The sequence below is a fragment of the Periophthalmus magnuspinnatus genome, chromosome 6, assembly GCF_009829125.3.
Source record: "Periophthalmus magnuspinnatus isolate fPerMag1 chromosome 6, fPerMag1.2.pri, whole genome shotgun sequence".
Taxonomy (NCBI): domain Eukaryota; kingdom Metazoa; phylum Chordata; class Actinopteri; order Gobiiformes; family Gobiidae; genus Periophthalmus; species Periophthalmus magnuspinnatus.
Window position 1 is genome coordinate 22,507,498 of NC_047131.1, and position 12,564 is coordinate 22,520,061.

The 12,564-nt window shown below is 38.7% G+C and overlaps 1 protein-coding gene across 1 annotated transcript in view; it reads left to right on the top strand.

Moving 5' to 3' along the window:
• Nucleotides 1-2,334: 2,334 nt before the first annotated feature.
• The window catches only part of syt7a (synaptotagmin VIIa), a 90,762-nt gene continuing 80,532 nt past the window's right edge, over nt 2,335-12,564 (top strand). The window contains exon 1 of the mRNA XM_033967455.2: nt 2,335-2,506. Coding sequence (XP_033823346.1) covers nt 2,473-2,506 — 34 coding nt within the window. The 5' untranslated portion in view covers nt 2,335-2,472. The remainder of the gene's footprint in view (nt 2,507-12,564) is intronic.

The following is a 12,564-nucleotide window of genomic DNA, read 5'->3' on the forward strand; positions in this document are numbered from 1 at the left end:
TCAATGTGAATCAGGTTTTTGAAGGGGAGAGAGCGGTATTTATAGATACCATTGGAGACAGCTGCATCAGTGACAGGCACAAGGATGCTGGGGGCGCAGGAGGGGCAAATCTGGGAATACATGCCTGATAAATTAGTCTTTGGAGAATTATGTAAACAAATGGCAAAATATTCAAAATAGTGAATGAAGTAGCACAGAGGTGAGAGCAAAACAAAATATAATCACAGCACGGTGCTCTGAGCAAATGACCTTCTCAGCTCTATTGACAAAATGCAGTCAGACTGCTAGTTGATTTCTCAAACGCACAGAGCATTTGCATCTACAGTGCAGCTCTACACATCCCATTGAATTGTGATCTGTGATATCAGCACTGCACATAACTGAATAGAATATTAGCTATCCATTTTGCAGACTTTGCAAGGTGAGCATGCACATTTGTTACTGCAGAGTGCCATGAGAGCCACCAGAAACACTGCAAAGTCTGATAAAACATGGCAGAGGTCAGAGGGAACCCAAAAGGTCAAAGGTCATTGTTAACAACAGCATTCCAGTTGTTTCCAGCTGTTATTGTTTATATGGTTTGTGTTTTATTTTCATTTACACATACCCTTGAAATGGCCTCATAGTAATGATCACCTGTTTAAAAAATGAGAACATTTGCCCTCTTACGCCTTGTTCCATTAATTTTACAACCTCCATGTCTGAGTCTACCAGAAAAAAGTACTCTGAACATAAATTCCAATTTATCTCCAACAAGAAGTAAAATAATTGAAGAAATTGTTTTAAATTGCCTTTCTACCGTCTGTGTCTAGGACTAAGTCAAGGTCATGAACAAATTGTTCCTTTCCCACTTTCAGGGCGGCTCTGGCTGCATTCACAGAGAGACAGCCTGAAAACCGAGTGTTCCTAAAATAATCAACATCTCCTCTGTGCATGTAATTTGGGACATATTTGCATAGCCGCCACCTCACCTTGCATCAAAAACCTGCTCGAGGTTACACCCAATTACTCCCTGAGAGCTCTTAATCTCTGGCCCCTGCCTAATAACATGCTCAATTAACTGATGCAATCTGACTGGCCTTTGTAAGAACATATAGACAGCATGGATGAATGACAAGGGCATTTAGGGGTTTTTATGTTTTAGGTGTTTGCTGACTTTAAACGGGGGGTACAATTCAGACTGCATAATTGATTAATCCAAGTAAAATTCATGAGATCACCCACTGTTGTTGGAGTAATTGGAGAGCTTTGAATTAGTCACTTTGAAGCACACCGTTTTAAATCATATGACCCCAGCCCATGAGCTTCATATGCATTTGTTAATGACTGGATATTTTTATGATTGGATATTAGATATTTTTCATCACTTTCTACCACCTAAGCTGTTTCTTACATGTATTTTAGAAATAATTGTTAAAATGAGATTTAATATATATATTTAATTTATATAATAAATGTATGTATATATATATATATATATATATATATATATATATATATATATATATATATATATATATATATATATATATATATATATATATATATATATATATATATATATATATATATATATATATATATATATATATATATGGTAGGCCTACCACTAAGCTGTCAATTTCTCTAAAATTGGACAACATAAAACGCAAGGCTGTAAAATTATGGGTGAAATATAAAAACAATTTGGCACCAACTGCATTGAGAATGTCGCTGTTACCAAGAGAGAATCTTCATGCTGACAGTCATGCAGCCACCCACACAGTCCCAGAATATATCAACAATCTGGATTACTTTTTCATTAAAGTTTGCAATGTAATAATTCCACATAAATGTTGCATATTTCTGGTAATTTTGATGAAGCTTTCACATTTCTGTCAAAATTATTGTTGGGTTTAGGTTTTATGATAAGAACCCTAATAGAATTTGACTGTTTCTGCTCCATATGTTCTTAAACCAAATAGTTTTGTGTTTAATTTTTCTTGTTGTTTAAGTGCATGATGCATCACAGGCCAGTATTAACATTGTGCATATCAATCAACACTAATAAGACTGTTCCAAGCCAAAACTTGAAAGACCCAACGGTGCAAACTGTTGACACAAAGTCCGATACTGTCACAACTGGGACCTCTAACATCAACAGCACGCGCAGGTGGCAAATACTTCTCCCAAAACATCTGCCAAAGTCACCGGTGCCCGTGGTGCCCTCTGAAGCGCTCTGGTGGTTATCGTTAGAGAGAAAGAGAGAGCAGAGGAGCGATAGATAGACGGGAGTGAGTGAGCGAGGGAGGGGAGAGCGCGCGAGTGGCACAGTGGTTCGCCTACCTATCCGCTGTACGCTCGGAGGAGAGAGGAGAGGCAGCCGAGGAGCGCCACACACAACAATAAACACCTACTACGATACGCACGGAGTAGGACAGGAGAAACCACAATCACCAACGCCATCACCGACCCGGGAGTCAACTCACAGCCATGTATCTGAACAGGGAAGAGGACAACAGCAAAGGTAAGATCCGGGCAAGGCGCTGTCACACGGGTCTTTTACGCGAAGGCAGTTTCAAGGTGTTCCATGCGTGACCCGCTGTTCCTCGTGACACGGGCGGTCTGGGCACACCTGCTTGTGTGTTTTATATAGGACCATTCCCTCGCTCTGTCTCCTGACCAGCACGCACGGACCTGTAGTGTTGGTGAAAAAGTGTGGGTTGTCATTATGTAATATCGTTGCAGTTAATTGCCAGTTATAGGACGCGTTATCATGAGCTCTATTGAAGCATTATTATACTATCCTGCTTATATATTACAACGCAGTGCAAGATCTATTTGTGGATAGTTTTGCATGAGAATTATATTTGACATGCCCACTTAAGGGTATCATAAGACAAGGTCAAAGCCTGTAGCTGTAAAGAAACCTGCCTTTTAGTGAAAATGACTTCACTCCGGGCCGTGTTTGAAGATTGGTACAACAACACGCATTTGTACATTGGGAACAGAGGGTATACAGAAGGTAAATTTAAGTTGCTTCTCCCACGTGTTTTGGGACGTGATTTCAGCTCGTCTTCGTTTTGCACAGTAGCACAGTTTGCTGGCTGTCCCCTGATGCTGGTATGCGATACACAAATAAGTCTCAGGGGCGCGGAGCTAATGATAATTACGCACAAAAATCTGGAGATTCTGGGAGAATAACACCTGCTGCTGCAGCTTCCATCCCGAGCTCCAGGGAAGACACGCGGAGGAGAGGGAGGAGGGGGGTAAAAGAGGAAAAAGGCAGTGTGGGAGGAGCCAGGTTTGTTCATTTCCCAGTGATAATATGAGCTCACCACACACGGATAATAACATGGCACTGTACTGTGGTGATGGTTGTAGCCAGGGTGGTGTCCAGTACAAAATAAAAAATAATAAATTTCTCACAACTGATTGGGTTTGGAAAAAACAGCACCTTTGTTTCTGTCAGTGTCCTCCACATATGATGAATGGATCTCAGGGGACTCCCATGTGTGGTGTTTTTTGGCACACACACTAATGCACATTGGTGACCTCCACATAAAACTCCTTGTAAAAACGTTGGAAATAAATCAAAACGTTACAGCAATGTGATTAAGTGAATGATAGAGTGCTATAGCTAAACAATAAAGCGTGTGTGCCTGGTGCCAGCAGTGGGATGATGCTCCAAAACCAATGCAAAGGACAAGCATGCGAAGATAAGTGAGAAGCTATAGTGCGGGGCTGGCTCACTCACTGGTGGAGCATCAACCACAAATGTTTGGTGGTACTGTCATTCTGCCCTTGAGCATTACACCTAACCAACTCTTTAAGAATATGTTTGTGTGACTGTTATGGAGGAGGGAATGAATAATGCAATGTAAAGCTTTGTATCTCCATCTTGAAAGACTGATTTGATATAATTATGATTATAAACAACAAATATTTTGCTATTTTCAAATTAATTTTTTTCACTATTTGCTGATCCATGCATGTAGACAGTTACTTTTTGGAGTTCGGCTGGGTGATAAATCTTGCCTGAATTGTTTGACAAACTGAAACTTGGATATTAGGAAGGGCAGACAACATGAGTGTACAGTGGCCCATGAGGTGAAGGGTCCAATAAGAATGCCTTTTAAGTTCATAGTCCGTGAAAATCCGCAGTATATCAATAAATAACAGAAGCTCATTTGATGCTAAATATGCTAATTGGCAACCTTCCAGTCAAAGTTAGCAACATCCTGCAAATGGAAAACCATCTGATCATGTTTCCAGAACACTGATGTAGTCTTTTTTGGGGCAAATTCATTGATCAGATTTTGGATTTTGATTTTTTAGTAGAACCTTTTCCATTTTGCCTCAGTCTAATTTAAATGAGCTTTGGCCCTGAAACTGCATTTGCTTTTTGGATGATTTTTTAAAATTTACAAATTATTATTGACTGTTTCTGTAACCATGTGCATTGACTGTTTGTGTAACCATTATTGGGTTAGGGATGTGTGATATGGCAAAAATCATAATCACTTGATCACTTGATACTTTCTTATAGCCAGATCAGATTTTCGATTTTATCAGGATTCCTGTAGATATAACTGGATTAAATAGAAAAGTAATCACGATATGAACAAAAACATTGTCACAATTCGATTTTTTTCACCATTTACCCAGCTCTAGATTGGATTACATAGGCACTAAATTATGTTTACAGCTGATGAGTATGCACCATGGAGGTCATGCTTAACAGCCCATTTACTACAAATACTATTCTATACTCTTGTCCAGCAACTGTTGCACATTGACTTTGCTGATTGTGAATGAGTCCCAGAGGATGAATAGATGTTGTAGATGAGTGGGTGACTAATTGACCAACACTGTTACCTCTGGTGTTTGGACAACACTATACATTATTATGGCACTGACGGTACAATAATTTTACATGCCTTTGTCAGTGAAATAGTACTGTGACTTTTGAGTTGCTGCTAGCATTCAATAGTGAAGGTCAGAGAAGTGGTGATGAAAATTATTCTTACTCTATAACAAATGGTTTAGTTTCAATGGCAACCAGCAGGGCATGGGTGAAAGATATTTGTGTTTCCATTACAGCCGATCTTTATTTGAATTGACAAGGCGTTAATTGATTTAGGAAGTGGGTGTTCCATTCTGACAGGTGTTCCCTTATAGCGTTCACTGTGTGGCCTTTAAATTCACATGGCGTTTCAAGGTGGAGTGTCCAGGAGAGAAAGAAAGAGTGAGAGGGAGGGAGAGGGAAAAGGAGGGAGAGTGAGAAAGGGCTACCAGGGACATATTGATTATGATCTCAGAGGATTAGAGCAGTACTGGGGCAGACGGGTTGGTCATACGTTAGGCAGACTGCCTAAGAAACTGCTGGCCAGTGTCATATAAACACCTCACTAATGTCAATAGAGGGCTAAGGGCAAGGACATTAACAGGAGAGGGTTAAGTGGTACAGTTAAAAGCAACGTTGGGCTTCATGCTGGATGCCCTTCCCAACTCTTTATGTTAATCTAAAGGTTGCTGCTGGCTTTGATAATAGACTTCATCTGTATTTTCATAGCAAAATCATGGCTTCCGCTGCATAAAGCAGGGGTCTGCAACCTTCAGCTTTCATCCATATACTGCGGCTCCCCCTCCTTTGAAAAATAATTTATAAGTATTTAATTGAAGTATATTTTATCTGTATTGATTTTTTTATTGTAGTTCTAAATTGGAAGATTATTGTGATCTTGAAATATTAAAATAAAATTAGATTTTATTATTTTTATTATTTTATTAATAAACGTCACACTTGCGGAAACCAGTATAACCATCTCTGACACCTACATAAACATGAAGAGATATGCAGTCCTGTCGATCTTTGGATCCACATACATATGTGAGCTGCTAATTTCTAACATAAACTATGTTAAAAACAAATATCGCTCACGCCTCACAAATGACAGCTTACAGTTCTGCGTAGATGAAAGAAAAAAACAGATGCAGACACTGTACACAGAGGTTCAGGAGCAGAAGTTCCATTTACCAGGTAAAATAAATATTTATGCAGACATTTTCCAAATACTATAGTTATTTATACAAAACGTAAAGGTAATAAAATAATGAATATATTCAGTGTTATCTTCATTTAGATGTCAAAAAGTATTTACGGCTCCCAATGCTTTCTTTTCCGTGGAAACCGGACTCTAATATTGCCTAATTATGATTATTTAATATCTAGTTAATTGTAAATTATGTGTTAATCAAGTATTAAAGCAATTTTGCACCTTAAACAATTGTAAGAGGTCCAACAGAGTGGTAGGTTTGCTATTGAAGCACTGAAAGCACTGACACTAAACCACGTGAAAGCACCTTTTAAAGCACAGACTAATTAATGTAAATGAGAAGCAAATGGTTATGTACATTGTTCGAGACTTGATTTTCTTTACATCTCTGTCGTGTGGAGACACAGTTAGTTGATTAGTTAAACGGCTGATTGGCTTCCTGCTGTTTCCTTGTGTCTTAATGACTTTGTAATTAAGAGTTGGGCCTTGCAACTCATGTTTCTATCTCCTTTTTTCTTTTTTCCAACATCAGTAACAAGTAAGAAAATGTGTCAGACGTGTGCCACTGTCACCTCATACAAATCGAAACCTGTTCTTAGATTCGAGAAAACATGACTATTGTTAATCTTGCAGATTACAGATTAACAATAGGGTTCAGATAGAGATGCACTGTAGCACACAATAAGATATTAGCTACAGACTGTTAGGACTATGGCTCACAAGTTTCTTTTAGAGATACGTCTCACAACAGCTTTGCTCAATCAAAAAATAGGTAGCTTCATATTGATTGTTTCAGAATGTTGTTTCATCATCATCTTGTGACTACAGAAGGTTAACTTTATAGCATCTTCTCAATCAGAAGAATCCACTGGATTTTTAATTTTTTTTTACTTAGATGTTTGGAGCACATCCAAATATATACGACACAGCAAAAATACAATTTGAGTTAAAAGATCCCAGAGAGAGGCTTTCTAATGTTGCAATACCAATTCAGTGATTGAAGTTGTCACACCTTCCATTCTTTACACATTCCTTTTTTATTTTGTTTTTGAGAAATAAGCAAAGAACAAAACAAAACACTTTACTTGCAGTCTTCTTTTGGACAATACTATAATGTTAAACCCACATTTTTATTTCCCCTTTACTCACTTTCACAGTCCTTCCTGGCGCTTCGGGGGTCAGTAAATGAAACACTGCCCTGTCGATTGACAAGTGTTTTAATAAATTGACATGAGAGATTGGTTGGCAGGGGCCCTCATTGATCGAGTATTCAGGTGAAGCCTGGATTGGATCTTCTGAGAGGAAACCTGTGGTCCACTCAGCTCATGCATTATTCATGTAATCAGTCTGGTCCCCGCAACTGACAACAACTTTATGGTCTCGCTGGACATTTTCCCTGCTGCTGCTGTACGGGCCAGCCCTGAACAGGTTGGTTACAGACCAGATGCAGAATATATTGCAAATTTACCTACAAAGGTGCACATATAAAAACTGAATTATACATTGATTAAAAAATAATAATAATAAAAAACTGTATTTTTTGTTGTGCTTTTATCAAAACATTTATCATAATTTAATTTGATTTAGTATTAGGTCTGGTCCTAATTGCCTGGTGTAGTCCTGGTTGGATCCACTTTAACCAGGTCTTTTACTCTTTAGACTGTGTTTAATCGACACAGTTAAAGGTGCACTATGTAACTTTTCTGGTGGAGGGTCTTCTACCTATTTGTCTCCATAGCAATGCTATTTCGTTGCCTGGCATGGTCCACAGTATGACATTAAACTTAAAATCTATTTTGCATGTATCCAAAACTACCTTGAACAACATGTATGCTTAGTGTGATGCCTCTCCACAGACCTGACATGTAACTTGCCCTAATGTGTGTGTCACCTTCTGTCTCCAAGGAGTTAGATCATTTTAATACCAAATCAGCAATATCTCCTTTGAGACAAGCAGGTGGCAAAGAGTCCATCAGAAAAGTTACAGAGTGGACCTTTATGTGATGTGGCTTACTTTGTTGGGTTTATGTAAAGTATAGGACATCTTTCACATTGGCATTTTGATGTTCGTCTACTGATGCGGTGCTCAAAGTGGCCTAAATGTGGCTGATATATGGACCTGTTTGCACTATCTATCCTTGAAAATGATGTATAACAGTGGAGCAGGGTTTGGTTTAGATTTAAGCTTTGGGCTCTGGAGGGCTGCAATCCAAGTCTCACCCAGAGCCACCAATCTCCCTGATTTAGGCCTGGCATGGGAACCTGCTATCAGTGCTGCACTGTAGTTTGGCCTGTGGGAGATAAGTCTGACACTTACAACGTTAATGCAACAGTTTTCTTCTTGGACAGCAGCCTAGAATCACTCATAAAAGTTTAGGCAATTTCAAGTATAAAAAATGCAAGGAAAACTTCTACATAGTTTGTGTTAAAACAAGACATCATTTATTCTAAATTTGTTTTTTAAAATGTTTTCCTACTTAAAAATATCAATATCCATCACACTGACTTTTAGCTGATACTAATGCTTGATAACAATGAATAATTAAAATCAACCTCCAAATATCACATGATTGTAGCATTATTTTGGCATTTTGTAGGACTGCACAACGCACTGCAATCAAATCAAAATCTTCATTTGAGCTTCTGCAATTATCAAATCGCAAAGGCTGCAATTATTTAGATAAAAGAATGTCCTCTGCAAAGAAAAAAAAAATCTTGTCTTTGTTATAGAAAATCATTTTTGGACCCGTAGTTTAAACTCTATACAAACATGTTTTGAAATTGATTCTTGTATCAGTTTATCAGTTCATATTTCAGTCTTCTCACAGATATTAATTCATGTTTTTGGAGCTGTTTACAATTTGCACTTATAATCCTACTTGTTAAACATATCACAAATCTTTCTTTCTTACTTTCATTTTATTTCAATTTCATTTTAGTATTTAAGTATTGTTAACATAAGTAGCAGGTGCAACAAGTATTGCTGCACAAATCAAATCACAAATAAAACAATTAAATTCAATGCACACACAAAAAATGAAACAATATACTGCCTTTTCCCGCCCTTCCCACCTCTCCCACCCCACAGCTCCCAACCCCCGGCTCCCATCCCTCCCACCCCCACATACATCCAACATTCAGCCACGAACAGTTCACGTTTACCTACTTCATATCCATTCACTCCTACTCACCTACACCTACATCTACACACCCACACACCCACACACACACACACACACACAGTGGGCTCAACAGGCCACACCACAGCAAAGCCTTTCATCATTCTTTTAGCCAAGTCCTCTCCAACATAATCAAGAATGTGGTTACAAATATTAAAAATATAAATAAATCCTCCCAATTCAATAATTGCAGTACTAATAATCAGATTTTTTTGTCCCCAAAATTGTGCAATCCTACCATTTTTAAGTAATTAACTTCTAGAATGGAAGCTGTAATACATATGTTTACAAAATACAAAGTTATTCAAAAGGAAAAACGTCTTTAGATGGATGATCCATGCCCATTGATTCCAGTCAGTATTTTAGGCATGGATTACACAGTGGTGAGCCTATAATTTTAAGATGAACCCAATATGCTGCCCTTAAACACATCTGCTGTGTTGTGATGGGAGCCTTCAGCAGAAGATGAAGCTGTAATTCACTGGAAACAAATTGCTTGTGAATGAAAAAACTTTCATTATGGCCTTGGGATTGACAGATACTACCTGGACAGCCCGGGACTATGCCTCTGTATGCATCAAAGCCTCTTAACCCACTGAGGAAATAGGAAATAGTGGACGGGGCAAATTTGGACTGTGTATTTAACGTGGTGTGAAGTGTAGTGTCAGCACAAGTCTTGTCAGCGTCAGAACTCTTTGTTGAATCTGCCCGCTAGAAATTAGTGATGCCCCTTTTCTCCATGGCGGTTTTACTAATGCCGGATTGGACATTATAATACTGGAATTGCCTTGTCATTCTTGTGATATCCAGGTAAGAAGATAATACGCTGTTGCATAGACATTTTGTACTTGGGCCAGGCTCTTGTAATGAAAATCCAACATAGTGTTGGGGGAAGTCAAACACTTGCGAAAGCCATTAAAAAGTTATATCTTACAATTAAGGTGCACTTTTGACTTATTTTTCTATAGGTATTTGAGCATTCCTTTATCTAAGCTTGGGACCTGTACATCGACTGTTACAAATGTAGGGCGTCACCAAGTGTATTAAAAGTTGTAGAATAATAGAAATAGAAAGAAATATTTTGCGTTGGGTGATATAAAAAAATAAAAAATAAAAAATAATATTAATCACTTTTTTTCCTCTTCAATAAATCACATTCACATTTTAATCTGTTTTATGAAAGACAAAAACATGGCTTTCAATATTAACTTCCTGATCATAAACAAAACTGACTTTTATCGTTGCTATTTAACAGAAAAAGTCAATCTTTCCTCCTCCAAAGTCTGAAATCCAAACCATTTTTACTGACAGAGGATTAATTGTAGATCTCTTGATTAAAAGACCCAAGCTGATCATTGACTATTAGAAATGACCTAATCAACAGTCACTGCCCATTATAATGATGCATAGTACATGTAAGTGAGTTTTATGATCATTTTCTGTATTGGATATTGTTTTAGTGGGACGTTTACAATTGTGGAACTGTATTGTATAGTAAAAGAAAATTATAAAATCTGTCAACTGGACAGACAAGTTGTAGGAGTGAAGACGTTTTGCTGCTCATCCATTGCTCTTCATTTCTGGCCAGATCACTGATGGACGCTGCCTTATTTATCTGAAGGGAGGAGCTAACTACACTGAAACTAATACACCTATTGTTTACAGTTTCTGTTTGTAGGCTAGGTCTGTTGAGCTACACTAAGTGTGAACTGTGCCTGAGTCATACTTAACATAATCATTCAGGCCCCTAATGGGTGCCCTCACAGGTGCCTTCACAGACAATTGAATTGTACATTTACGTATATCCATCCAGCCTTTTTCTTCTGCTTATCCGGGTTGTGGGGGCAGCAGTCTAATCAGTGACTCCCAGACTTCCTTCACACCAGACACGTCCTCCAGCTCCTCCACTGGGACCCCAAGGTGTTCCCAGGCCAGCTGAGGGACATAGTGTCCTGGGTCTTCCCCTTCTCCCGGTGGGACATGCCTGGAACACCTCCCTATGGAGGCGTGCAGGAGGCATGCTGAACAGATGCCCAAGCCACCTCAGCTGGCTCCTCTCGACTTGTAGGACCAGCGGCTCTACTCTGAGCTCATATATAGTCTGATCTACTACATAATAATAGTCAGTAAGATATGCAGACAAAACTAAATACTCAATTATGGAAACATCTTTCAGTCAACAATTTCCTGCACAAAAGTAAAAAAAAAACCCCTCAAGATTCGTCATTGCTGACAAAGGCTTTTATTATTATCTTAAATGATTGCAATCTTCACACTAAGCACAAAACCATCCTCTTTTTTGTTGTTTAGTCACACTGATATCAGATCCAAATGTCGCATTTTACAGCACGGCCTGAATTACACACATGAAGTGACATAAGCATCTGATTTTAAGCCCTATCTCTGTGCAACCTTTGCACGAGTAAGAGCCACACAAAGTGTCACACACAAACGGCGTAATTGTAGGGAACGCCTAATCAGCCCATTTGACATTTAATAAATCGCTCCATCGCCGGGATTAATCTTATTTAGCCTCCAACGCACAGTCAAACGGTTTTAAAAGCCCCAGCGCATTTATACTGGAGGAAGCCAAGCCAATAGGGGGTCTGTTTCAGGGCTCCAGAGAAACATAGGACCAGGCAACAACACTGAGAAAAGGAGGCAATTACAGGCTTTTGTGAGAGCACCTGCGAGAATCCAACCTGCTGTTTTACTGTCAACTCCGGTGCGCGTTGCTACACGAAGACAGCAATGCTCATCAGAACAAAACTTTAATCACGGCCTGATTGTCTGCAAAACAGGCAAAAATAAAGAAATTACCTTATTTACTCTTCCTGTTTAGGAAGTCAATGACAAAATGATAGCTTTAGGAAGCAGAGCTGAGGGTATGCACAAAAGCCTGTATGAGGGAATGTGGTGTTATTCAACCTCAGGGCAGCTCAGAGGAGAATCAAACAGACGCTGCTGCTGTCAGTCGATAAGGTGAAATATTAAGAAGCTTTTTAAGACAATGGCAGGCCAAGCTGGAATAAGGCTTTTGTGGATGATGTCTGGTGAAGTTTTGTAATTTTTTTTATAAAATGTCTTTTTTTTTATAGTGATTGACTGTCGGAATTAGTAAGTTCACAAAACTCATCAAATCCATTTCAAGCTGATCCATTTGGGAGAATGAAATGCTGATGTGGCAGCACTGTGGCAAAGGCATGTTTCATATGGCGACAACATGGTGACACCAAAAAGTTACCCAGAATGCTACTATTTGACAAAGACTACAGATATTCTTGCCCATTTTTTTTACTGTAGCTTTTCTTTCTTTTTATCAAATGGGTACTAATTTACGATGGGTG